The sequence below is a fragment of the Muntiacus reevesi genome, chromosome 1, assembly GCF_963930625.1.
Source record: "Muntiacus reevesi chromosome 1, mMunRee1.1, whole genome shotgun sequence".
Lineage (NCBI taxonomy): Eukaryota > Metazoa > Chordata > Mammalia > Artiodactyla > Cervidae > Muntiacus > Muntiacus reevesi.
In genome coordinates, this window is record NC_089249.1 from 168,107,804 (window position 1) to 168,133,630 (window position 25,827).

Below are 25,827 nucleotides of genomic sequence, written 5' to 3' on the forward strand. Positions count from 1 at the left end.
CGGAAGTCCCCTGAAGGCTTAGCTGCAGCTGGAGGATCCACTCCCAAGTTGATTCATGTGGCTGTTGGCAGGAGGCTTTGATGCCTCCATAGGTGGGCCTCTCCATAAGACTGTTTCTAATGCAGTGCTTGCTGTCTTCCTCCAGAGTGAGAGAGCAACTGAGTCAGAAGCTGCAGTGTCCTTTAAGACCTAATCTCAGTCATGACACACCCACCACTGCCACTGTATTCTATCATCACTCAGCCCAGCCCTGGTTCTACACGAGAAGGGACTACATAGGGTGTGAACACTAGGGGGTGGGAGATGCTGGGAGGTCACCTTAGAGGCTGGCTCCCACCTGGTATTTTTCTTTCAAAGTGAGGGAGGAAAAAAAAAAATGAGGGAGGGTTTTCTTTGTATCTGCTGACTACAGCAGATACCTAAACCTACCTAAACCAATCACTCGCAAGGAGGCTTGGACCATCGATTACAATCCCGATGCACCCCTGGGCTTAGGAGCCACCTCTGCTGAAGTACATAGTGGGATCCAGGAGGAAGACTGCCACCTGCACAAAATCAGGACTCTGGAATGAGGAAGGGACAATGGGAATTGATGTTGAGAGGGCTCCTGTGTCTCTGATGCTCACTGCTAGGCTGTCGACTCCAAGAGAACAGAGACCCATGTCTTTTCTTCCTCCTTGCATCCCTGGCATAGAGCTCACTGCCTAGCACAGAGCAGATGTAACCATTTTTGCTAATGAATGAATGAAAGACAAAATGGAAGGCCGCCAGCAGGACCTCGGGGACTGGTTACCAGGTAGGGCTGGATATCTGCAGGCCACTGGGTCCTCAAGTTCTTCTCAGAACTCAGGAGGACGCCTGCTCCCAACCCCAGCGGCAGCCCTAAGGACAGACGGGACTGGCAGAATTATTCTCACTTTATTTCTGGAGAAATTTGATCAGATGCAGTAACACTGATTCCAGGCGAGGGCAGGGGGCACGGGTACCCCTAAAGCAACCAATATCCTGTGGCCCAAGGTGCCCCCCATCCCCAGACCTGGGTTCCCCCTCAGTTACAGTTAAATAGAGGGAGGAAGCTCTCCCCAGGGAGTCTTGGGAGGGTCTGCCTCCTGCACCCGCCCCCCTCCACACCGAGGGGTCTGAGCACAAGCTATTTACAGTATTCACATCCACTGTACCCCACCAAACCAAGGCAAATACTACAGGTGGCTCTTCCCCATGGGAGGAAGCCAGAGAGGCTGTGAGTGTATGTGTGTGTGTGGGGGTGTCCGCGCGTGTGAGCACACGAATGCACTGAGGGGCAGGGTCTGGCTCCAGCCAAAGAGACATCAGTCTATAAGGTGCAGGTTAAAAATAACAGAGGACCCAACCCCCAGGGGCCCAGGCCACTTCCGGCTTTGTTCTGTCTCCTCTTCCAGACACCCTGGCAGATGATGCAGAGGGGCCCGAATAGCTGTGCCTGGATCCGAGGCAACCCCTTACAGGACTTCTGGGGAAAAAAGCAGGAGGGAAAACAGTCAGGGCAAACCAGGCTCCAAGCCCAGAGCCAGGTCAGAGGTCTTCTCGGTAGAGCTCAAGAGGGCCTCTGATGGAGCTGGGCGGAGGAGGCCAGGGAAGGCTGCTGGGAGCTAGAGATGCAGGTCCCAGAGAAAGGGATCCCTACCTGTGACCTGCGGGGGCTGCACCACAGCTTTCTTGAGGAAGGCTTCTGCCTCTGCGAAGGGCAGGAGAGCCTCTGGCGTCCGGCCCAGACTCTTGTCCCCAGAGGGTCCCTTAGGTGAGAAGCCGTTCTCCTGGTGTGCTGGCAGAGGCTGCAGCCCATTCACCAGGGACCCTGGCGACTCCTTGTTTGGCAGGCTGTGGATGCAGAGGCCAACGCTCAGCCCGCTCCCGTGGCAGGACAGCCCAGGCACCCCACGGTTTCCAGCCTGACCCTGCCTCCCTGCTCCTGGGCCCTGCGCTTGGGAGCTGGTACCTCCACTGAGGCTCCTGGGGGGCCAGCTCCTCTTTCTGCAGCTCCGAGGGCCGAACCTCCACAGTTTTCACAGGGTCTATCCCTGGGAAGGAATGGCCATCAGTTAGGGGTGGGGGGGAGGCTGAGGGCTGGGGCTGGAGAGGAGGGGAACAGGCCTTTACCTGGGCTGGAGTTGTTGGCCGTCGCCTCCTTTCTGTCCTGCTTCTGCTTTGAAGAGGAAGAGCAGTCAGGCTCAAGGGGATCCCTGGCCCCACCCAACTGGGCCGCTGAATTCTTCTCTCCACCCCCCTGCCCAGATCCTGGACAGCCTCGCTCCTCCACCCTGAATGCCTTTCCGCGACCTCCCTTCCTTCCTCACCGGACCTCCACTCCCAAAACCGCTCATGGGGGCATCCTGACCTTGGTTTCAGCAGCTTCTGACTTCCGAGTTCTCTTCATGATCTCCTCCAGGCGCTGTTCGGAAAAAAGCCCCACGCCGGTTAGGCCCAAGCCCGGTCCTAATCCTCGACCTCCCACCAGCTAGCCCTGTTCCTGGAGTCTCGGGGCCCTTCAAGCTCACACCAGTTCTTTCCAGGCCAGGAAGCTGATCTCGCCCCCACTCCCTCTCGACCTAACCCTCTGCAACCTAGGCAGCGCCCCCTCCCAGCCCCACTAGCCCCTCTAAAGAAGTGCGGACCGAGCCGGGAGCTGTTCCCACTCACGACTCGGCCAGCCGCTCGCAGTACCTTTCTGCGCTCTTGCCGCTCCTGCTCCTCCCGCTGGAAGTGCTTTTCCCGCTCCAGACGCTGCCGCTCCGCTTCTTCTCTGGACCGAGCTTCGGCCTCCTCTTTCTGCCAAAGACCCCCCCGGCCCCGGGAGCCTTAGGCGGCCGGCCTCCGGCGGTCCCTTCCAGCCGGCCCCCGACCCGCCACCAGGAGGCGCCCGCGCCCGGCCCGCGGGGGCACCTGCTTCTGCAGCCGCTCCTGCTCCTCCTGCTCGGCCTGCGCCTTCTCCCGAGCCTCCTGCTCCTCGCGTCTCCGGGCCTCCGCCTCCCGTTCCGCCCGGGCCTCGGCCTCCCGAGCCAGCTGCTCTTCTCGCATTCGCCTGGGGGACACAGGAGACTCAGGCTCATGCCCGGCTTTTTCTCCAGCCCCGTAAAGGCCTCCTCCGTCCCCGAGGGCGTGCTCACTTGTCCCTTTCGGCCTGCAGCCTCCGCTCCTGTTCCTCCCGCTCCCGCTGCTCCCGGGCCTGGCGCCGCTTCTCAGCCAGGAGCCGAGTGGCCTCTTCTCGGTCCGTGGTGCCAGCCATGGGTTTGCTAGGAGTCACCGGGGGAGCAGGGGCTGGGGGTGAGGTCAGGACGGCTGTCTCTGGAGCGGGATCCGGAACCAGGAGTCAGCATGCACCGACCAGCCCAGACCCCTCCATCACTTCCCATCCCCCCCACCTCCATACCCCTGTGGCTTGCTGGACCTCAGGGCGACCCCGGCGGCCCACCCACCCAGCCTCTGCCACCGACTCAGAGCACTGAGGTCCTGGTCTCTGGCAGGCACCTCCTCTTCCCTACATCCACTCCCCCAGGCGTCTCTGGCAGCCCGCACCGCTGACCACCTCCCACTCACAGGCAAAGCTGGCTTCTCTGCCCTGCCCACCTTTTGGCCTCTTCTCTCCCTGCCCACCTGCAGGGATCTCTGTGGACTGCTCTTTCTGGGGCTGGGCTGGGGTGGGTGAGGGCACAGGCGAGGGGGCCGGTGAGGCCAGGGCTGCAGGCTCCCTCTCGTCACTGGCCTTGCCCTTGCTCTGGGTCTTGTCCTCAGGCCCCACCACACTGGGGCTCTCCTTTGCCTCGTCCTTCCTCCGAACTCGCCCCTTGGGTGATGCAGTGGTGCCTCGGGGGGATGGTGGTTTTGGGGGCAGAGCATGACCTGGCCCTGGGCTGAGGCAGGGGGAGGCAGGCCTGTGCCAGGTTGTGGAGGGAGAGGATGGCCGGGCCTTGGATTTGGGACTGAGAGGAAAAAGAAGAGTTAGACCTCGAGGGCACAGAGTGTCCACACACACACACACACACACACACACACACTCTTTGAGCATGTCACTTTCCTGGGGAAGTGTCCTCACACACACACACACACACACACACACACACACTCCTTGAGCATGTCACTTTCCTGGGGAAGTGTCCTCACACACACACACACACACACACACACACACACTCCTTGAGCATGTCACTTTCCTGGGGAAGTGTCCTCACACACACACACACACACACACACACACACACACTCTTTGAGCATGTCACTTTCCTGGGGAAGTGTCCTCACACACACACACACACACACACACACACACTCCTTGAGCATGTCACTTTCCTGGGGAAGTGTCCTCACACACACACACACACACTCTTTGAGCATGTCACTTTCCTGGGGAAGTGTCCTCACACACACACACACACACACTCTTTGAGCATGTCACTTTCCTGGGGAAGTGTCCTCACACACACACACACACACACACACACACACACACACTCTTTGAGCATGTCACTTTCCTGGGGAAGTGTCCTCACACACACACATGCACACACACACTCCTTGAGCATGTCACTTTCCTGGGGAAGTGTCCTCACACACACACACACACACACACACACACACACACACACACACTCCTTGAGCATGTCACTTTCCTGGGGAAGTGTCCTCACACACACACACACACACACACACACACACTCCTTGAGCATGTCACTTTCCTGGGGAAGTGTCCTCACACACACACACACACACACACACACACACACACTCCTTGAGCATGTCACTTTCCTGGGGAAGTGTCCTCACACACACACACACACACACACACTCTTTGAGCATGTCACTTTCCTGGGGAAGTGTCCTCACACACACACACACACACACACTCTTTGAGCATGTCACTTTCCTGGGGAAGTGTCCTCACACACACACACGCACACACACACTCCTTGAGCATGTCACTTTCCTGGGGAAGTGTCCTCACACACACACACACACACACACACATCTCCTTGAGCATGTCACTTTCCTGGGGAAGTGTCCTCACACACACACACACACACACACACACACACACACTCTTTGAGCATGTCACTTTCCTGGGGAAGTGTCCTCACACACACACACGCACACACACACTCCTTGAGCATGTCACTTTCCTGGGGAAGTGTCCTCACACACACACACACACACTCCTTGAGCATGTCACTTTCCTGGGGAAGTGTCCTCACACACACACACACACACACTCCTTGAGCATGTCACTTTCCTGAGGAAGTGTCCTCTCTCACACACACACACACACACACACACACACACACACACACACTCTTTGAGCATGTCACTTTCCTGGGGAAGTGTCCACACACACACACACACACACACACACACAAACACACACACACACACTCTTTGAGCATGTCACTTTCCTGGGGAAGTGTCCTCCCAGGTTTGGTCAGCACCCCCACCTCATGTGCTCTCACACAAACATAATTTAGTGTATATATCCCAGTTTGTAATTACATATTCATTTGTGATTCTTTGACTCCTGTTTGTTTCCCCAAGAGCCAGTAAGATTACTAAGAGCAAGAAGGAGGCCTGGTTTGGCTCAGGGAAGTGTGCTCGGCACCCAGAACACAGTACCTGGCAAGACCATCCCTTTGTCCAGCATGTATTTCTTGAGTGCTTACCAGGCACTGGTTCTATGTGTAAGGGTACTTCAGTGATCAAAACACTCCAGAAAAATAAAAAATTCTGCTCTCAAGGAGCTTTCTTTCTAGAGGTGGGTTGTTGTTTAGTCGCTAAGTCGTTTGGGATTCTTGCGACCCCATGGACTGTAGCCTGCCAGGCTCCTCTAGAGCAACACGTATTTATGAATGAATGGCTGTCAAATATGCATGACACATATTTATGAATGAATGGCTGGCTAGCTGGCCTGGCCGTAGCAGGCCTTGCCCCATTGTCGGGCCCACCTGTGCTCTGCGTTGCCAGGGGAGAGGCGCGGGCGCAGAGAAGCAGGCAGCGACTGGCGCTTCTTGAGGCTGCGCTCCCGGGCCAGGGCACTCTTCTCCTTCTCGTTTTCCCGCTCCTTGTCCTTCTTCTCCTTTTTCTGCACCTGGGGAGGAGGGTTAAGGAGAGCAGGGAGAGGGGAAACAGAGGTCAGAGGCGCCCGAGCGCCCCAGCACAGGAGCCGGGTCCCCACCTGCGCCGCCAGCCACTCACCGGCGAGGCCTCGGGCCGGAGGCGAGCCGGGGCGGGGCTGCCCCCGGCGCTGGCCTTGCGGCGATCCCCGCGCTCCCCGGCGGGGGCGCAGCGGTGCCCGCTTCGGGGGGCGCTGCACGGCGTCAGCGGACTGGCGGAGGCTGAGCGCGGGCACAGGGGCACGGCTGCGGAGGGATGACTGCGGTCGGGGCGCGGTCCACTGGCGTGGCTGGCCCCTGCCCCGCCCCTCGAGGGGGCTCTCCCAGGGCCGCGGCCCCTACCCTGGTCCCGGCCGTTTCGGGGCAGTGTGACCGCACTGCGACTCCGTGCCAGGAAGGAGAGGGTGGGCGTCATCAGACGGTCCACGATGCTGCTCTCCCACGGGCTTAGTTGCAGGCTGCGATCTAGGGGGAGAGTGCCGGGAGAAGCAGGTTACTTACTGCAGGGCTAGAGTGGGCAAGCAGAGGCATCCGGAACGTCCGGCCAGGCACATCCCCACGCGAGCCCAAGGAGTCTGACTCTCCCCCTAGTCATGGAGGGTACACTTGTCCGCCCTGGGGTCTGACCCCCACCGCAGACCCGGGCAACAAGACGCTTCCCATGGCAACCTCCTGCAGGGCTAGAGAGGTCCCTCCTACCTCTCTCCCCAGGTGAAAGGGCACTGAACTATGATTATAGAGAGGAGACAGCCAAGGTTTGTGATGTACCCAGTTGCCAACTTCTATGTCCCATTATAGGGCTCTGCTCCTCCTGCCCTCAGAGTGCTGGCCTAGGGAGGCATTGCCCGCAGCCCCCCCTCTCCGCCCCCCACGGGATTTGGGACAGTCAGGGCCCTTGTGCTCCTCTGACTGAGAAGAGGCCCAGCTTTTGTGTCTCCCATGCCAGGGAGAGGCTGCTAGGGGGCCTGGCTGCCCCGGGCCACCCTGCTCTGTCCCCTCAGCTGCTGGGTTATTTTTAAGCTTCAGTCAGGTGGGGTTGGTAACAGCAGCTGATTTCGTTGCTGGGCAACAGAGCAACCAAATAAAAGCTGGAGAAACTTATAAATAACTCCTACCATGGCCCCTTCACTTGTGACATCAGGGCATGGTGGGAACGCAGGGGCTGCGCTACCCTGGGTGGCCACGAGTCTGGAACCAGTCAAGGCCATGGCTGGGGCTCTGAAGGCAGAGAGGGCAGGGCTGCGTGGGCCCTCCACGGTGGAGGCAGAATAAGAGGGCTCCTGCACACACAGCACCCAGGCTCGTCGGCTACTCCCAGGCAAGGCCACCTGCCTGAGGCTGGCCTAGGCCAGCTGGCTGTGGTTGGAGATGAGGCTGCCGGCCCATTCCCACCCTCCACCCCCACTCTCATCCCCACCTGCTCTTGAGGCTCTAGCCAGGCTCTCTGCCTGCTGGGTCACTGCCCTCTGTTCTCCCCTGTGGGGCCCTCTGTTCTCCCCTGTGGGCACCTCTGTTCTCAGGACACAGATCCAAATGCTTGCTCCCCCGAGGGGTGCACAACCCCAAGCGGGGTCGAGTGGGGTGGAGACCTGGGGTGTGTGAGGGCTCCTGGGACCTGAGGTTTTTGCAGAGCTCTGGAAGAGGCTACCAGGAGGGGAGTACAAGGAGCTCTGGAGGAACGAGGGCTGGGCCTTCTCTTACTTCTACTGGGGGAGTTCCAGAGCGTGGCAGAGGACTTTGAGAGCCGCTTGTTGATTATAGAGTCCACGTGTTTGGGCAGGTTTACTGCCGACACGGAGCACCTGCTCCCACCTGGAGGGGAAAAGACACGGCATTAGGGCCGGGCCGGACGGGAGCCAGGGGGGGCACTGAGGCCTTCCATGCAGGGTGCTCCGCGGGCAGGGTGGGAGAGGGAGGAGTGGGCAGGCTAGGGAGGGGAGGAGGAGGCGGACTTGGCTCTGGAGGCGGGGATGGGTAGGTGACCAGAGACAACCTGGATTGGGGAGCTGACGGAAAAGGAACAGAGGAAGGAGATGGAATAAAACTGGAGACGCTACAGCCTTCCTGGCCAGGAAGTCACTCCCTAGGGCTGGGTGCTGCAGCCCCTCCCCCACAACCACCCAGCATTGGCACTTGCTGACACTGCCCAGCCAAGGCACTCTGGCTACAACACCCATGGTCCTGCAGCAAATACAGATGCTCCTAAACAGAAGGACCCATGGTCAAAGGCGCGCACACAAATTCACATATTCACAGGGACACACAAAGACAAAGACATGCACGCACGGGCATATAGAGTGACAGGTACTTGTGCATGCACCCGATAGTGCAGACATGCACAGACACAGAGACACAAACAGCCACAGAAAAAGGCTCAGACCCAGATGCAGACGGGCACCAACACATCAAAGCAACTTAATCTTATTTGTAATATTTGTTGGGTGCTTACCATGTACCAGGCACTGTGCTGGGCACCACACACATGTTACCACACTTGATCCTCCCAAACATCTACCTACAACCTCGGAGGCAAGTGGTACTGTTATCCCCATTTTACAGATAAAGAAAGTGAGAGAGCAGGAAGTCAGAGGTCACACCGCAAGGGCCGGAGCTGGGAATCCAGACCCAATTCTGTCTGACTTGGGAGTCCACAGTGAGGTATATGAGGCAACTCACACATCAAGGCAAACACGTACTAAGACGCGCAATGCACAGATCCATGAGCATATACACCGAAAGATGTACAGTGAGAAATACCGAATCTTGCCATTACATAAAGACATCCAAACACAGCAGTACATACATGCCAGCAAAATGTCAGACCAAAATCCATGATAGCCCTACGTAAAGAAAACTCAGAGACAAAAATCTACCTTCCATGACAGGTACATTGGGGTGATAGTTTTCTTTAAATATCCAGTGTCTGCAAGGTATTAAAGTGCTCTTTTCTGTATCAATCAACTAATAGTAATTGACAGGAGCAAAGAAGGCTAATCTAAAAAGAGCAAACCGAATGAAGAGCACCCACCTCTGACTTGATAGTGGAAGTCCTTGGACAGGACTTGGTTCTACAGACTTGGGTTTACAGATCATTCCAGAAGACACAAGGCACATGAAGCAAGGCATACCTGCTGCGGGGAGCTGCCAGCTCCCGGCGCGGAAGCTGCTCCCTTCCCCCACTTCTCAGGCCCCAGCCTCCCCCTCCCGCCCCGCAGCCCCTCCAGCCCACTCACTGGTCTTACGTCCTGGGGAGCTGTGGTGCAGGGCCCCTGCCCAGGACCAGCGCTGCTGCCGGATTTCAGCCCACGTCTTCTTCACTGACCGCTGGATGGCTGCCTCATAGCGCTCCTGGTAGGGAGGGGACCGGGGGGGAGAGGTCTGGGCTCAGCAGCTTGCCTCCTACCTGGGAGAAAGGCTCTCTCCCAGGACATTGCCGCCCCCACCCCTAGCAGGTTTCCCTGACTCATGGCGGGTAACCAAGGCTACTGAGGCCTCGCTGTGACTAAAGACAGTTTGCAACAGATCCCTTTCAACTTGTTCTTGGGGAGCTTTTCAGTGTTCTTGACTCATTTCCTGAGCCTATGAGCTGTCTCTCTGAGGACGGGGTGGGACTCCCCCTGCCCGGGTCTCCCAGGTGGGCCCCTGGCACTGAGGGTTCTGACCCTGGAGCTGGGTTTGCGTTTGGCCTGAGGACTGGACCAGAGCCAGGCCCCCTTTCCCTTCATCTCTTCATAGTGCTCAAGCCAGGGTTCGCCTCACTAGGAGTTCACTTGGCGCACTCACACAGACACATCTCTGCACACCTACACACACCCATCTGGGGCACGCACACACACATGTAATGACAGCACACGGCTGGCACGTACAGAACCAAACGTGCCTGCACAGATGCTGAGATGTAGGCCCCACGGGACCCGACTGCACGTGTGAACACAGACATGTGAACACACCGAGCCTGCATGCAGATGTGTGCACACAGAGCCACGCGTGCCTGGCCAGAACCCAGCACAAACGCACCTTGTTCTTCTCCAGCTTCTGCCGCTGCCGCTCTTCCAGGGCAGCCCGGCGCTGCTCGGCTTTGAGCCGCTGCTCCTCCAGCCGCCGCCGGCGCTCCTGGAGTTGCTTCTCCCGCAGTGCCTTGGCCTTCTCCTCCTTCTCCAGCCACACCGCCTTCTTGGCTGCTGCAGCGGGGGAAAGGAACCCCAGGGGTGTGAACATCCTGGCCCCCAAGTGTCTGCTCCGAGTGGCCTTGCCTATTCCTCCGGCCCGGGGTGGGTCTTTCCCCCTGCCTGCCTGGTGGGGAGGTGCCTGTGCTCTGAGACTTCCCCCTCAAGTTGGAGGGCATGCTAAAGGTGGGCTGAGGCCTCAGAATGAGGGCTTCCCCGGCGGGAGGCCTGTTCCCCCCACCACCCACCACTAGCGTCGTGGTCTCTGGACACCCGAGAAGTGAGCTCTTTAGGGCCAGGTCCCTGTCTAACTTTGGGGCCTGCTGACGTATTGTGATTAAGAGCATGGGGTGAGATGAGGCTTCTGGGTCTGAATCTCAGCTCCTCCGCCTAGCTGTGTGGCTTAGGCAAAGGGTTTCATCTTTCCGAGCCTCTGTCTCCCCATCCTCAAAATGGGTACAGGGTTGAGGGAGATAAACGGACTGCTCTTAGCACAGTGCACATAACAGAGGTTCCCGAAGGGTTAGTGCTGCTAACAGGATGTCCATGGCGGTGAGGCTGAAGGGGAGCTCTCACGCACTTACCCAGGTACTTGGCCCGCTCTTCCCGCCGCTCCTTTGCCAGCTTGTGTCTCTCTCCTGCCTTCTTTACGTCTTAACAAAAGGAATAAGGAGAGACTTCGGTCACGAGGTTCCCCTCAAAGGGGAGTCAGCCTCAGGGCCCTGCCCCCAGGCCTCAGTCGCATGCCTTTTCCATCTCCTCCGGGGCCCAGGAGACTCCCTCTGGGGGCATCACCCAGGGCTGGGACTGGGCCCGGGATGAGGGACATCACACATACCTTGCTTGGTGGGAGGGCTGTCGGAGGCGGGTGCTGCTGGCGGGGATGGCTGGCTGCTCCTTCGAGGAGGCCTGGCATCCCGTGGGCCCGTGGCTGGTGGGGTGGGTCCCCTGGTCTTCACTTCTGAGGAAGGGGACTCTTCCTGCTGGGGGGCTGGCCTAGGCCCTACCAGCTCCGAGGGGCTCTCTGGTTCCAGTGGAAGCTGCTTGGGGCTAGTGGTGTTCTTCATGGCGGGAGGCGTGTCTGGGGGAGTGTCGGGTACCAGGGTTGACATCGGTGGTGGTGGCGGCGGTGGGGAGGGGTCACCTTCTGGAGAGGGTCTTGGCTCTGGAGGGGTCCTGGCTGCCATAACTGGAAGTAAAACACAAGAGGGGAGAGAAAGTGAGACAGAACATCTGTTACCATCAGTTCAACATGTAGCTCTTTCCCTTGTCCAGTTGATATTCATTTATTCGTACGTGTTAATCAAGTTCCTTCTATGTGCCAGGCCCTGTTCCAGACACTAATGATATAATGGTGAGAAAATGGCCACAGTCCCTGCGTCTGCAGAGCCCACACTCTGGCAGGGCAGACAGACAGACAGAGAGGCAATTACAGTATAGAATAAGTACTATGTCTGGAGTAGCAACGCAGAGATGGCTAACCTATACTGAGGGGGCCTCCTGCAGAAGTAAGAGCCAAGCTGAGGTCTAGGATGAGCTGGAGTTAGCAAACCAAAGCAGAGAGGGTTCTGGCAAAGAGAAGAACATTTGCAAAGGGGCAGAGGGAGCAGGGTGTATTGGTAAAACTGAGAAGTTGAGGGTAATTAGTGGGCCACAAGTAAAGGTTGGTCTCCACGTCTACCTTCCTCACCTTTCTGCTTTCCCTTGGGGTCACAGGACCCATCCCAACACCCAGTGCTCAGGGTGTGCCTGGGACTGGCCGGGAGGAAAGATATAAGCACGGGCACAGTGGGATGCCCAGCTGGGGCCTCCAACAGGGTAGGCAACTGGCTACATCCATTTCACCATTTGTTTTCTTTCCCAGCCACCCTCAGATTTCTTCTTGTAGGACGTTAATATTTCAGGGTCCTTGTAAAAGACACCAAAGTGCCAAGGAAGGAAGCCACATGATTTGATGTATACACGTTCATGCACACATGTGTGAGCAACTGAAGGACGGACTTGGGGGTCAGCCAACTGAGGGCCCGATTCTGACTTCACCACCCCAAGATAGGAAGAAAGGGCGTTGGTAACCTAGGGTAAGCCACTCAACCTCTCTAAGCCTCAGTTTTCATATCTGTAAAATGGGGACTATAAAAGCCCAAGCTGGTAGGGATGTCAGTGAAGTGCCTGGAACAGTTCACGGACCAGGACACAATACTTCCCCCTCTCTTCCTGTTTGTCTTATGAAGCTGCCAAACAGCACGTTGGCACGTTGGTGCCATCGACTGCTGCTGTCTAGGGAGCTTGAGGGGACAGATGGGGAACACACACGCTGCCTGGGCTGAGGGATCAGGGCCACAGCCCATGGAAAGGTCAATCGAAAGGAGCATTTTTCGCTCTCACCAGGTGCCTCCATCACGCGGGGCCTTTTGCTCTAGGAACGGTGGTCCTCTCAGGAGGTGATCAATTCCCCCTCCCTGTGGGTGACAACTTGTGAACAGAGAGAGGACACTCCTAAGGAGTCAACTTTGGAACTCTGGGGACCGTCTTCAGGGAGACGGGTGTCCAGTGGGCTCTGACGAAGGCAGACTATTTAACTATCTGGCCTCCCCAGTGACTGTGTGACCTTGGACTAGTTAGAGGCCCTCTGTGTACCATAGTTCCTCCTCTGTAAAATGCAGACAGTAGGCCTGTGATGAGCGTTAGTAGCAACAGTAACCACTAACCGGCATATATTTCTTGAGAGCTTCCTATGGGGAGAGTATTTTACACACATTAGTTTAAATTCTTATGACAATACTTCTAAAGGCGGCACTGTAAATATTTCTTTGAGATAGAGGAGGAGAGTAAAGCGAAAAGAAGTTAAGTGAAGTCTGAGGCCACTCAGCTGGGAAGAGGAGGAGTCGGGACTTGAACCAGTGTTGGTCACCGGTGTCCCTGCTCTAACCCCCACCCCCTCCGGCCTCTGCATAAAGGCAGTGTGAGGTAACACATGTTACACAATGACACCGTCTGAGGCTCACACTATTTTCCCCTCATTCCTGCCCTTCTAGATTCCTGGGTTCCAGGCAAGAGCCCCAGCCAAGGCCCTGTCTCCCCAGCGGTCCTTCCCGCTCTGCCAGTCCCTCCCCACACCAGCTCCAAAAGGCTGCCTGGTCACTGCTAGTCTACTTCCCGACCACCTGAAAACCCCTCCCCAGTTCCGGTGGGCAAGGAAGCTAGTGGCAGTCTTTCAGTGAACGCTTCCTACACGCCGAGAGCTGAGCCGGGCACGTTGTAGCCCCGTCCTGCATCTCCATATGAACTCTGAGAGAGCCTTACCCTCATTGAACAGAAGAGACCATCAATGCTTACCCCACTAAATGATTCATTCAGGGTCATAGAAATAGTACGTGGCAGAGGCAGGATTTGAACCCAGGACTGTCTGGGGTCAAAGGGCCTAGGTACGTAAGCACAAAGCTTGAAGGCTGAGGGTGAGGCCTGTTTATTGCCATTCTCCTGGCACCTGTGCAAGCTACAGGTGTTGCAAGGAAAACTGGTAGGCAGGTGTTTGTCTGCACCAAGGCAAATCACACCCAGCAGGCAAGACAGTGAGCTTGCTTCTGATTAGACCTGCCGTGTGAAGCGGAGTCTGGGAGGAAGTGGAGGGATGAGGCCTGGAAGGGCCCGCATCTGGCGCTCAGATGCGGCAGGGCAGAAGGTGTCCAGCTTCAGTCAGGCAGGTCTGAGCTCCAGTTTTCCCAGTGTGGGGCCTGTGGTGTTGGGAGCTATGGTGAGTAGGCACATCACCTCTGGTACCTGGCAGGAGCTCAGCCAACAGCACCCTGGAAGAACTGGTCTACTTCTCCCCATCTCTGCCACAAGAGCCCACTGGGGCAGGCCTTCACCCCCACTGCTCCATGACACCGCTCTTCTCAAGGACACCAGTGACATCCACATTGCTGAGTCAGCAACTTCCTGGGCCTCACCCTACTAACCTCTCAGCCGCATCTGACACGGTTGAGCCCTCGGTGCTCTTCCTTCCCTTGGCCCTGAAGACAACACACTCGCCTGGTTTTCCTTCCCCTTGCTGGCTGTGACTTCTCAGGCTTCTTTGCCAGTCCCTCCTAAACTTCCTAACCTCTCAGCCCTGGAGCGCCCCAGGGCCCAGTGAAGACCTCGTCTCCCGTCAGTCTGCACATACTCCCTTGATGACCTCATCCAGACTCATGGCTTTAAATACCATCGCTCTGCTGATGACAACCAAATTTGTATCTCCAGCCAGACCTCTCCCTTGAGTGCTGGTTTCACTCATGCAACTCCCTACCTGACACCCCTGGATGTCTTCCTGAGGTCCCAAATTTAACATCCCAAACTCAGCTCCTGATCTTACCTTGCCAGACCCTGCTCCTCCTTTTCTCTGGCAACCCAGCCCTTCCAGTTTCTCAGGCCCAAAGTCTTCAGAGTCATTTTAGGATCTTTTCTTGTCTCATGCCTCACATCTAATGCCTCAGTAAATCTTTTTGGCTCCACATGCCCGGTATATTCTGAATCCAGTCACTTCTAGCTCCATTTCTGTCATCTTGGTCCATTTCTATCATCTTCTATCATCTCTCATGAAAGACTCCGCACTGCCATCCTCTGTTCCCCTTGGGTCTTTTCTCACCAAAGCAGCAGAATGATTCTGTTCAAGAATGAGTTGGGGGAGGGGGATTCAGGACAGGGCAGGGGGGGACACATGTATACCCATGGCTGATTCATGTCAGTGTATGGCAAAAAACACCACAATATTGTAATTAGCCTCCAATTAAAAAAAAAAAGAATCAGTCAGATTGAGAGTTCCCTGGTTGCCTAGTAGTTGGAATTCCAGGATTTGACTGCCGTGGCCTGGGTTCAGTTCCTGGTTGGAGAACTGACAAGATCCTCCAAAGATGCCCCACACTTCAAGGGAGGAAAAACCAAAGGCAACTGATGGCCTTCAAGGCCCTTCAGGATCCCTGCTCTGCGGCCCATTACCTCTGGGCCTCATCTTCTCCTCCCCGTCTCCTGCCTCCGGGCGCTGCGCTCACTGTTTCCTTGGCCAGAACTCTCTGCCCCCGAATCCTGCATGTCTTACTCCCTCACCCCCTTCAGGTCTTCACCCAAGGGTCATTTCTCGGTCAAGCCTTCCCTGATCCCCTCTTTAAAACTACAAACTGTAGGTGAAGTTTCCCTCTCCTTTCCAACTGAATTCTTTTTCAAAAAAATTTTCTCCACCCCCAACATGCAGCTGCCTCCCTGACACCCCTGGATGTCTTACTGATGCCCCAAATTTAACATCCCAAACTGAACTCCTGATCTTTCTCTCCAAAACCCTGCTCCTCTTCCCGTTTTCCTTATCTCAGTCAACGGCAACCCAGCCATTCCAGTTTCCATACATATATATATCATATATTTTAAATTTTGATTTTATATATATTTTATTTGGCTGCATCAGGTCTTAGTTGTGACATGTGGGATCTTGTTTCCCAACCAGGGGTCAAACCCTGGTCCCCTGCATTGAGAGCACAGAGTCTCAGCTACTGGACCACCAGGAAGTCCTCCAGCGGTTATTCTTTTTCCTTCCAACTCTGTTTTTCTCAGTAAGCAATAGCACCACTTTAACACTGTCTCCCACCTCCAGAAGGTAATCTCCACAAGGGCACACATTTTCGTCTGTACTTTGTTTAGCTCTTCCGTCTCTAACAGCAACAGAGCTTGGCACGGAGGTGGCTCCCCAGCTATTTGTTGAATGAATATATCAATGAACACCTCCCTGGCAGATACCATCAGCACCTCTCTTCCCTGGATGACTGCAAACTCCCGTCATCATCCTACCCACACCCTTTCCAGCTCTGCTCTTCACAGTGTAGCCAAAGTAATTGTTTTCAAATGCAAATCTGGTCATGGTCTCTCCCCTATTTGAACTCCCCAGTAACTTCTCATTGGTCTGAAGAGAAACACAAGATTCTTGAGCCCAGGATGCAAGTCCAACATAGTCTGAAGTCCCTGCCTCCCTCTCCCACACCTCTTGAGGCCCCCCCTCTGCTCCCTACTTGCTGTCTATACGCCAGCCACACTGACCTTTTAATTCTGGTAGCCTTGAACACTCCCTTTGCCCCAGGGCCTTTGCACAAGCTCTTCCCCCTCTCTCTTGTCTTACTTAACTCTCATTCACCCTTCAGATCTTTGCTGAGGCATCATTTCCTTGGGGAAGCTTTCCTGGGCCTCTCTGAACAGGATAAATTCTTTCATTATATGTAGTCACGGCTTCATGCCTCTTATTTGGAGCACTGTGACTGTTACAATTTTAAACTTCCTTGTTTGGTTGTTTTGTTATTGTCCTCCCCCTAAGGGCTGGGTTGCATCTTCTCTGCTTGTCACTGTAGCTTGCCACAGCAGCTACCACAGTGCCCAGTACGTGGAGACAGTCGTGAAATGCTGCTATTTAAGAATAAATCGCTGTATTAGGAAGCCACCCTCGCCTAAAGCACATGCACAGAGAAGGAGATTTTCGCCCTAATAGTGAGCAGATCCGTGTGGCAATGCATTGCAAAGGGATAAACACTTGAAGGGAGGCAAAACAATTCCATCTCAATTTGGGCAGCTTCCTGGACTAAGGTACTCAGGGAGAAGTTAATAAAAGTAATAATGAGTGTGGATTCCAACAATTCAACAGGAAAAACCTCTCAGGAGGTAAATAGCATGTTTGGAACTCTTCTTCTGATCTGGCGGATTACTGACCCTGAATACAAATACTTTCCTGAGAATTACGCCAACCCTGATGAAATGTCATCAGGACTGTGTTATTTGGAACAAATTATGTTAAGCCAAATGAATTCCTTGGTTAATTATCTAGGCACGGTTAAACCAATATCTGATTATTCCCATTTTTAATCATTAAATGCGATCCTTCAGCCACCTCACTTTATTTTGGTCTGTGTCAAACTGTGAGGTTTTATTTTGAGATATTGATATTGACCAGAAGTATCTGTTAAGAACTAGATAAACGACAGATAGTTTGCATTCATTTCTTGGCACAAAGAGTGTTGGCAAGGCAAAGGTGCAGGAGCCAGTTGCAGGATCGGTTAGCCTAGTTTTCTCCAAAAACCCAAGAGGAGCTGCAGAGAGATCAGGGCCAAGGGTCTCGGAGGGCGGTCACGTGTCTCAGGGTGCTTACTCCCTACCCCACCATCTGGGTGCTAGCAGTCCTTGCCTCTCATCCCTCCCTCCTCCCACCCCAACAACTGCTCCTGGGCCAAAACTCCTCTCACAATACCCATAACTCAGTCTGCCCTTTTACTCTGCCTGCTGTCCCTGTGAGGGCTGGTGGAGAGGATCCTTTTTGCAGCCCAGAGCCTTATACAGGATCTATCCAGCAGAGAAGGAATTCTGTGTCTGCTTAATGAACACATGCATGAATGGATGGATGGATGGATGGAGGAATGGATGGATGGATGAACGAATGGGTGGATGGATGGATAAAACAGTAAAACCCCTAGCTGTTCCAACATCTAGCCTCTCTAACTCTAAATGTCTCTACCATATCAGAGTTGTGTGTGTGCCCAGCCAGCTCCTAAATCCAGGAAGGGAAACAAAACTAACTTGCTGAAGCCCTACAGTAAACCAGGCAATCTCCCTTATCTCCTCTAGTTCTTGTTATAGCCCCCAAGGGAAAGTGCTATGGAAGGCCCGTTCCGTAGGTAAGAACACTTACTCAGGCAGGTTAAGTGACTGCTCACGTCAGTGTCAGAAGTAGGACTGGGCCCAAGGCTGTCTGATGACAAAACCCTTATGTCACACTGTTTCTGGTGGGTGTCACATAACCCCTCCCCAAGGCTCCTGCCTACTCCCCGAAGTAGGAAGTGATTCAGTGGGTTTCCCCCCTGAAGATGAAGGGTGCAGGTGGGGCCGGCGGGCAATGAGCTCAGAGGGCAGGAATGCAGGGAAGGCAGGCTCCTGCCCAGGCTGGCCACCAGGAGTCAAGAACTGGGGCACCTGAGCAAGGACGGGGGTGAATGGCCCTCCTCCAGGAGGCAGAGCAAGGGAGTGCCCAGGGGAGGTGGTGCCCAGACGGCAGAGGTCAGCACCTCTAGCGAGAGCCCTTCAGGCTCCCATGGCAGCTCCTTAGGCGGCCGCACTAGAGCAGACAAATGAAGACAGGGAGGCCGACAGAGGGGTCAAGACACACACACACACAGACAGACAGTACACATTGCAGAGAGCCAGCGGGAGACACCCAGACAATGTGGACAGAGCCCACACAATGGCGAGGGACAAGACACTCCTTTCTCTCTCTCTCTCCTGTTACATATGGAAAACTGACCTACTGCTGGGATTCAGAAATCCATACGCACATCCGCACACACACTCACGGAGTCAAGCACCCCTTTGAGAACACAGATGAAACTTCCGAGGTGCATACAGCGCTCAGAGACACCCTGTCACAGCGAGCGTCATCCAGCTCACTCCGGCCCTGCCCCTCTAGGCACTCCTTACCCGGGCCCAGGGAAAGCCCAGTCAACAGCAGCAGCAACTAATGCTGCGTCAGGCAAACACCTCAGTCCTTTTCACCTTCACCACCATCCTATGGGCTTGATATTATTACCTTATTTGACAAATGAGGAAATAGACTCCAAGAGATTAAGTCCCACAGCTGGTGAGTAGCAAAGCTGGGTTTGGAACTCAACTCAGGGTGACAGTCTGTGCCTTCACTCTGTGACCCAAAGGGGGCGGCCTCCTGGGTTTCCTCTCCTGGGAGGATGGGAGGGCAGGAAGGACAAGCCCCAGGAGATGTCTGATGGGGAGGCTGGGACGGAGGGGACCCTTAGGGGGCAGCACCACTCCCGGCCGGGACACAGCTGAGCCAGCTCTGAGAGGGAGGGAGCCCGCAGAGGGGCACCCTGCGCCAGCAGCCCTGGAGCCTGGGCCTCAGGCCCTGCGCTGCAGGGCGCTGGGGCCAGGCCGGGGGCCTCTGTGGGTGATAAAGCTGGGATCCCGTCGCAGACTGCAGACCTGAGGAGCTCTCTGGCCCGGTTGGCGGCCATTGTTCCCAGCCTCCAATCAGGAGCACCCACTTCCTGTTATTTTAGGCGGCAGGAAATGACCCCATCCCGCAGCCCGGCCCTCCCTCAGCCCCAGCAGGGCTGCCCACGCTGGGGCCTAGGAGCTGAGGGCAGAGGCCCGGCCTTAAGCCAAGGCCTGAGGATGGCCCGCTGGCTGAACTGTCACCACTGCCCAAGTCCAGGGCCTCCTTCTGGTCTGACTTGCTCAGATTCCAACCTGGCAGGATGGATAGGGGACCCAGGGCCCTGCTGTTCTACTGCTTCCCAGAGAAAAGATTACAGGGTCCCTAAGACCACGATGCCCAGAGAAGACCAGTCACTGCGAGGAAAGTGAAGTTCGACTCTATCACCAGTTGGCTTGGCCATGATTAACTCAGCATAGAGATTTGGTGTACAGGCTTTAGAGTTGGACAGATCTGGGTTCAAATCCTTCCTCCGCCAGCACCTAGCTGTGTGACTTTAAGCAAGTTACTTCCCCCTCTGAGCCTCATCTATAAAATGAGGATGTGGGACTTCCCTGGTGGTCCGGTGGTTAAGACTCGGTGCTTCCACTGCAGGGGGGTCCGGAGGTACAGGTTCAATTCCTGTTTGGGGAACTAAAATCCAACATACTGCATGATGCAGCCAAAAATAAAAAAGAAAATTTGAAAAAATAAATAAAATGAGGTTAATACTAGTCCATTCTGGATGGTTTTGAGAATCAAATGAGACAATGCCCAGGACATGCTAAGTACTATGCCTGGTACACAGAAGGTCCTTGATAAATAAGAGCAGGAGATCAGTGGGATCACCAGGGGGGTCTATTTCCTCTTGTCATTGGTAAGGAGCAGGAATGGCAACCTACTCCAGTATTCTTGCCTGGAAAATTCCATGGACAGAGGAGCCTGGCAGGCCACAGCCCTTGGGGTCACAAGGAGTAGGACACGACTGAGCACACACGCGCTAGATCCCAGGTTCTCTAGCGTCTCCCACCCTCTCTGCTTCCCTCGGGGGGAAGCTGCAGCTGAGAGGTGATGAAGGACACACGGAAGGCTGTGCCCCGGAGTGCCAGGCAGAGCTGCCACCGCCAACAAAGCTGCATTATCTGAGCCTGGCTTGCTGGCTGCTTCACTGGCCCCCAAGGCCCAGTGGAGACCCAAGGACATGGTTCCCAGCTGCTTGTGGCCAAACTCCCAACCTTGGCCAGCCCTGAGAACTGCCCTGATGGCTCTCAAGTGCCCAGGCTGGGCCCTGCTTTCAGCTCCTTCCCCACTCCCTCAGCTCTGCCTGGCCACCAGCTGATGCCCATCCCTGGAGGAGGGGGAGTGAACTGGCCTGGTGCCCCTTCTTCCTTATTTGCATATGCGTGACTGCACATTAGGGGCTCATTAAGGCCTCATTACTGGGCCCACCAGCCCCAGGAGGGACAGAAGCTATCAGTGGGAGCTGCCAGCCAGTCTGGCTGCTATATGTGGAGAGGTGCAGAGGCAGCCCATCTTCTTCTCATCAATTCAGGTCCACCTCAAACACCTCCTCTGTGAAGTCTTCCACAAGCAGATTCCACCAACCACTGCATCACCGGGAGCTCCCCGAGGGTGGTGACTGGGATTCACTTCCCTGTCATCTGTACAGCCAGGATTGAGCTGGCACAGGGCAGGCATCAATATAGGTGTGCGGGATGGCTGCACCCACCCCCTGGGGCTCTCTCCTGTTTCCAAATGCTCCACTTCAAGTATGGGGCCCTCTGTTCCCCAGATACACCCCAGCTCATGTCTGTCTAGAACTCATCTCTGCCTTGCTCTCTGGCCTACATTTACCTCCTGAAGTTCTAATTAATCACATCTCCTCCTCAGGTCTCCAAAGGAATTAAAAATAATAACAACAAAAATGAATAGCGTTTACTGAGCATTAACTATTTACCAGGGCCTCTCCTAAGTGTCTTATGCATTTCTCTAATTTAATGATCCCAATGTCTCTATGAGATCATTTTCAGCATTATTGTCATTTTACAGATGAGAAAGTTTAGTAGTAAGTTATGAAGGGGGGACTTAAACTGATTCTGGAGTCTATACTCTCAAGCAAACTAAATCCCCACTCCTGCCCCTACTTTCCCCATATTTCGTACCTCCCTGCTGGCACCAGTTCCGATGAGCATAACCACAGTAATGGTAATAACACTGTATTGCGGGCATCCATGTGCCAGGTTCCTTTAGGTACATGGTCTCTAACATTAACCCCACAAGGCTGATAACACTCCATTTTCCAGGGGTATGAACTCTGTCTGGAGAGGGTAGGTCACTTGCTGCAGGCCACACCTGTCCCCTACTCCATGCTGCCTCCTGTTCAGTGCAAAGAGAACTCAGAGAGGGCAGGGATCACGTCATATGTATTCCGTGTCTCAGACCCATTCCTCAGACTCTCACAGGGCACACGCAGTGGGGATCACCTTTACTCCCTGAAGGCTCCTGACTCACGGGGCCCTTGTCACCTTTAACTTCAACTGGTACAGACCAGCCACCATCCTGACCCCCGTTCTCATGTAACTCCATCTAGGTCATCCCTGTGTGTAGAAGCCTTTTCAACTCAGGACTTGGTGTTCAGGACCCAGTCAGGTCCCCCCAGCACAGCCAAGCATCCCACCTGTGCCCTCACATTCAATCCAGATATCCCATTCAGGTGCCCTGCTTATAAACCAGCCACTCACTTCAGCCCTCATCTCTGGCCTAGTAATCACCACCACTCAGGCCCTGACATACACACCGGTGCCAGAGACCCTCAGCTGCAGAGGGCCAGGAAGCAGATGGAATGGACATGGGCGAGGCCTCTCTGGGTGTCCCCTCTCAGGCTCAGCAGAGCCAAGACAGACCGAAGTGCCATTGTTCTGGCACAGCCTACAGACCTCCTGAACCACACTGGTCTGCTGGCCTCCCCCCTGCATCCTCCAGCTCCCACACCCACAGGGTCCCCTCCAAGCACCCATGAGGGCATGGGGTGGAGCCCACCCACAACCAAGCGGCTCCACCTTGTCCCAGGCTCTCTGCACCCACAGACACGGTTTCATCCTGGGCCCACACCCCAGGGGGCAGGGAGGTGACGGGGATTAGGCTCTAGGACTCTATGGAGGTGTGGGGTTGGGGCCACCTCCCCTGAGTCAGTGGGAAGAGAGCTTGGGTCCTCAGTAATCATGCTCCTCCTTCCCTTTCCAGGAAGAAAGAGAAAGAGAAATCCCTCCCTCCAACCCCAGGCCCAACCAGAAACCTGTCCCCACCCCCTCATCAGCTGCTCCCAGATCCGAATGGGATTTGCAGAAGTCCTGGGCACTGTGGTGGTTGGTGGAGTGAGGGGGGGAGAGAGCTTTGATGGTCAGGGGCCTGAAGAGAGAAACAGAGAGGGAGGGACGGTGTGTGTGTGTGTGTAAGGTGGGGGGTATCAGAAGCCTCAGGGTGAGGAATGATGTGGCAGGTCCCTGGAGTGTCGACCTCAAGTCTTCACCCCATTCTCTGGGAAACACTCAGGCCCTGAGATAGATACTTCTGTCCCCTTCCTCCCCAGATCAAACTGGGTGGGCTCCAGAGCAGGCCAGGCTGCAAGGGAATCGGCCCACTCCCCAGCTCCCGCCCTCTGCCCAAACAATGCTGCCTCCCCCTCCCCCTGCCTTTATCCGGCGGGTTACTTGGCAGCCGCCGCTAGAGACCTCCCCCTCCCCTCCCTCCTCTCCCGGCCGGCCGGCAGCAGCAACAGGCCCTTTGCGCGGCAGCTGGAGGGATGGGGTGGGGGCGAGGTTTGGGCCAGGGCCTGGGCGTGGGGAGGCGGGGGGCGCCAGGGCCTAGGCTTCGGTATGCAAGGCTTCAGGCCTGAGAATCTGAACCCCCGACACACTCGTTCAGGCTGGGGTCACACGTGCCCACCGGGAATGGGAGGGGGACAAACGCCCCAGCTCAGCAGAGGAGGCCTGGGGTGGGTCGGGGAGGACGGTAGGGTCCAGGCAGCCGAGGTGGCACTGGGTTGGGGCGGAGGGGTCACCATCAACTCTACATCGGGGCCCCCGGGGATCCCGGCGCCCAGGACGTCCCGGGGCCCGGGGTGGGGGAGGGGTAGCTGTCAGAAGATGCGCCGGTGGCCCAGAGCCGCCGACGCCGCTGCAGCCTTTATTTTTAAACTTCCAAGTGGTCAGAGGGCGCGGCGGGGGAGGGGTCCCCGCCGCGCGGGCCGGCTTCATCCTCGCCCTTTCCGAGGCCCCCCGATCCCCTTCTCTCATCTCGCCTCTGGCATACCTGGGGCTGCGCCCGTACCCGGCTCCGAACGTGAGCCGCTCTCCATGGCTGCGGCGTCACTGGGGGTGGGGGGTGGGTCTTCGGGGTCTCAGCGGCGACGGCGGCGGCGGCCAGCGGCCAGGGTAGGGGTCCCGCGGCGCATCACGCCCGGCCCGGCCCGGCGGGCGACGATTCGAAGGCTGAGGGAGCTCCGGCGAAGGTCGAGGCTGGCTCGGCTAGTAGCCTGCTGGCTCGCAGTCGCCGGCCGCCCAGTGTCTGTCGGCTCCGGCCTCGACCCTTCTGCCTGCCCGGCGCCGGCCCAGTCGCGGCCACTGCCCAACCCTATTGTACCGCCCGGGCTGGGCCTGGCCTCGCGGCTGGCGCGTACCAAGTGCGACGCGGGGAGGGCCACCCCCGCAGCGCCCGGGGACCGCGCTCCCGCCCCGCCCGCCGCGCCCCCGCCCTGGGGCCCGGGGCCTGGAGCCGGAGGACGGCTCTCCTGCCGCCGCGGCGGAGGGGATGCTACGGCTCCCGGAGGACGCCCGTCGAGCTGCCTCCCCCTGCGGCCGCGCGTTGGTACGCGCCGCAGCGCGAGGCGACTTTGTAGGGAGCGCTCGGGTGACTCACGCGCCGCTAGGACTGGGGGGAGCGGGGGGAGCTGGGATGGGAGCCCCCAGTCCCACCCTGGAGCCTGCGAGCTCGGGTCCGGGGCCTTGGCGGCAGCTTCACATCGGCAGTCTTTCCCAAACCCACCTCAAACAAAATCCGCCCGAGGGACGTCGGGAGCCTGGGAGGGTCACAAGGAGATCCCTAAAAGGGCTATGCTGTCTCTCCCCTGGTGAAGGCTGGGGTGGGGAGAGACCCGGCCTGGGAGCATTGCTGCGGCCCTTCCTCCATCCTCCTCCGGTTCGGGCTGTGTCTTCCCTGCTCCTCCGGGAGTAATTACAGGCCTGCACCACCGCCTTACCCAGGTCTCTAATCTGCTCCGGGTCTCTCCCGGCTCCGGCTCCGAACTGGGTGGTCCTGGCCCTAAACCTCCCCTAGGCCCATCGGATGACCCCCTCATCTACCCGGGAAGGGTTTTCTCCCCTGTGTTCTGCCCAAGGAGGGAGGGAGTTCCTTCTGACCCCCCTCCCCCAAGTAGTTCTGCTTCCCAGCCCGGGGAAGTAGATCCCCCAATCCCCTTGTTACTGCCAGCTGAGGTGGGCCTCAAGCCAAGTCAGGCCCAGCCTGGGCAGAGAGGGGGGAGCTTGCTGGGAAGGTGGATCGATGCTGCTGCTGCAGGGACTGATGGGGCGGAAGGAGCAGGCGCAGCTGGGCCCTGCGCACCCCATCCCTGCCCTTTGTCCTGACCTCCAGAAGGTCAGTTGTCTAGTTCTCCATTGCACAGAGATTAGGCCCAGTGATCTGTTGTCGTCCTGCCCACCTTTCCTGCCAGTGTCTTCTTTGAGCAACTCCAGAAAGCAGTCACTTATTTTTTATTTTTATTTTGTTTATTTTTGGCTGCACTGGGTCTTGGTTGCTGTGGGTGGGCTTTCTCTAGTTGCAGCAAGTGGGGACTATTCATTGCAGTGCATGGGCTTCTCATTGCAGTGCCTTCTCTTGATTTGGAGCTTGGGCTTTAGAGCGGGGGCTCAGGAGTTGTGATACATGGACTTTGTTGCCCCACGGCATGTGGAATCTTCACAGACCAGGGATTGAACCCGTGTCCCCTGCACTGGCAGGCTAACTCTACCACTGGACTAAACCAGTGAACTCCCAGAAAGCAGTCATTTAAGGGGAGAAGGTGGGGAACAAAAGCATCTGGGTCTCAGGCAACCTGGAAGCAAACAGTCCTGGGAGAAGTGAGTAGCTGAAGGCCTGAACTCTCTTCCAGGGCCAAGGAGGGCCTTCCCCAGTCCAAAAACATTAGAAAAGGATGATGCTAGAAGACCTACAACTAGAGCTAGTAACCTTAAGCTACTGTCTTACCTTTTCTGAAACCCAGTTTGGTCACTTAAAAAATTAGGAAAATAATAATACCATGAGATATCATGGGTATGCTGTAAAGGTTAAATAATGCAACATGGATGAAATGCTTAGCACTGAGCCTGGCACATAGGAAGTGCTTAATAAATAAGTATGATGACGGGCATTCAGAAGTAAAAGCAGATTAGGATGAGGAGCAGAGCCCCATCTTTGTTGTCAGTCATCCTATCTGCAGGGTGAGGGGACCATGTGGATGGTAGAGTTCAGGTAGAGTCTTTTGTGAGGT

The 25,827-nt window shown here is 56.2% G+C and overlaps 1 protein-coding gene across 13 annotated transcripts; it reads right to left on the reverse strand.

Moving 5' to 3' along the window:
* Nucleotides 1–901: 901 nt before the first annotated feature.
* MAP7D1 (MAP7 domain containing 1) lies at nt 902–23,899 on the reverse strand. Of its 13 annotated transcripts, none has more exons than XM_065916461.1 (18): nt 23,595–23,897; nt 11,136–11,486; nt 10,882–10,950; nt 10,149–10,312; nt 9,365–9,479; nt 7,833–7,943; nt 6,474–6,596; nt 6,214–6,377; nt 5,964–6,106; nt 3,604–3,956; nt 3,144–3,321; nt 2,920–3,058; nt 2,701–2,805; nt 2,375–2,428; nt 2,137–2,182; nt 1,976–2,057; nt 1,664–1,857; nt 902–1,489 (listed from the first exon to the last, which is right to left on the reverse strand). In XM_065916461.1, the coding sequence occupies exons 1-18, from the start codon at nt 23,638–23,640 to the stop codon at nt 1,479–1,481; spliced, it is 2,448 nt and encodes an 815-aa protein (XP_065772533.1). In that variant the 5' UTR covers nt 23,641–23,897; the 3' UTR covers nt 902–1,478. The 13 variants fall into 13 exon arrangements, with proteins under 13 accessions (XP_065772533.1, XP_065772548.1, XP_065772518.1 ...); XM_065916476.1 differs by having other exon boundaries at nt 2,137–2,179; nt 3,631–3,956; nt 23,595–23,896; XM_065916446.1 differs by having other exon boundaries at nt 6,214–6,596; nt 9,374–9,479; nt 23,595–23,899.
* Nucleotides 23,900–25,827: the final 1,928 nt, after the last annotated feature.

What these genes read in the sequence shown, in the direction of transcription:
- MAP7D1 (XM_065916434.1), bottom strand. Translation starts at nt 23,640, where the DNA reads ATGGAGAGCGGCTCACGTTCGGAGCCGGGTACGGGCGCAGCCCCAG. An exon ending in CTGCAGGCCGAAAGGGACAA is followed by an intron (nt 3,059 to 3,143) that starts GTGAGCACGCCC and finishes TGTGTCCCCCAG; the next exon opens with GCGAATGCGAGAAGAGCAGC. An exon ending in CAGAAGCTGCTGAAACCAAG is followed by an intron (nt 2,183 to 2,374) that starts GTCAGGATGCCC and finishes TCCTCTTCAAAG; the next exon opens with CAGAAGCAGGACAGAAAGGA.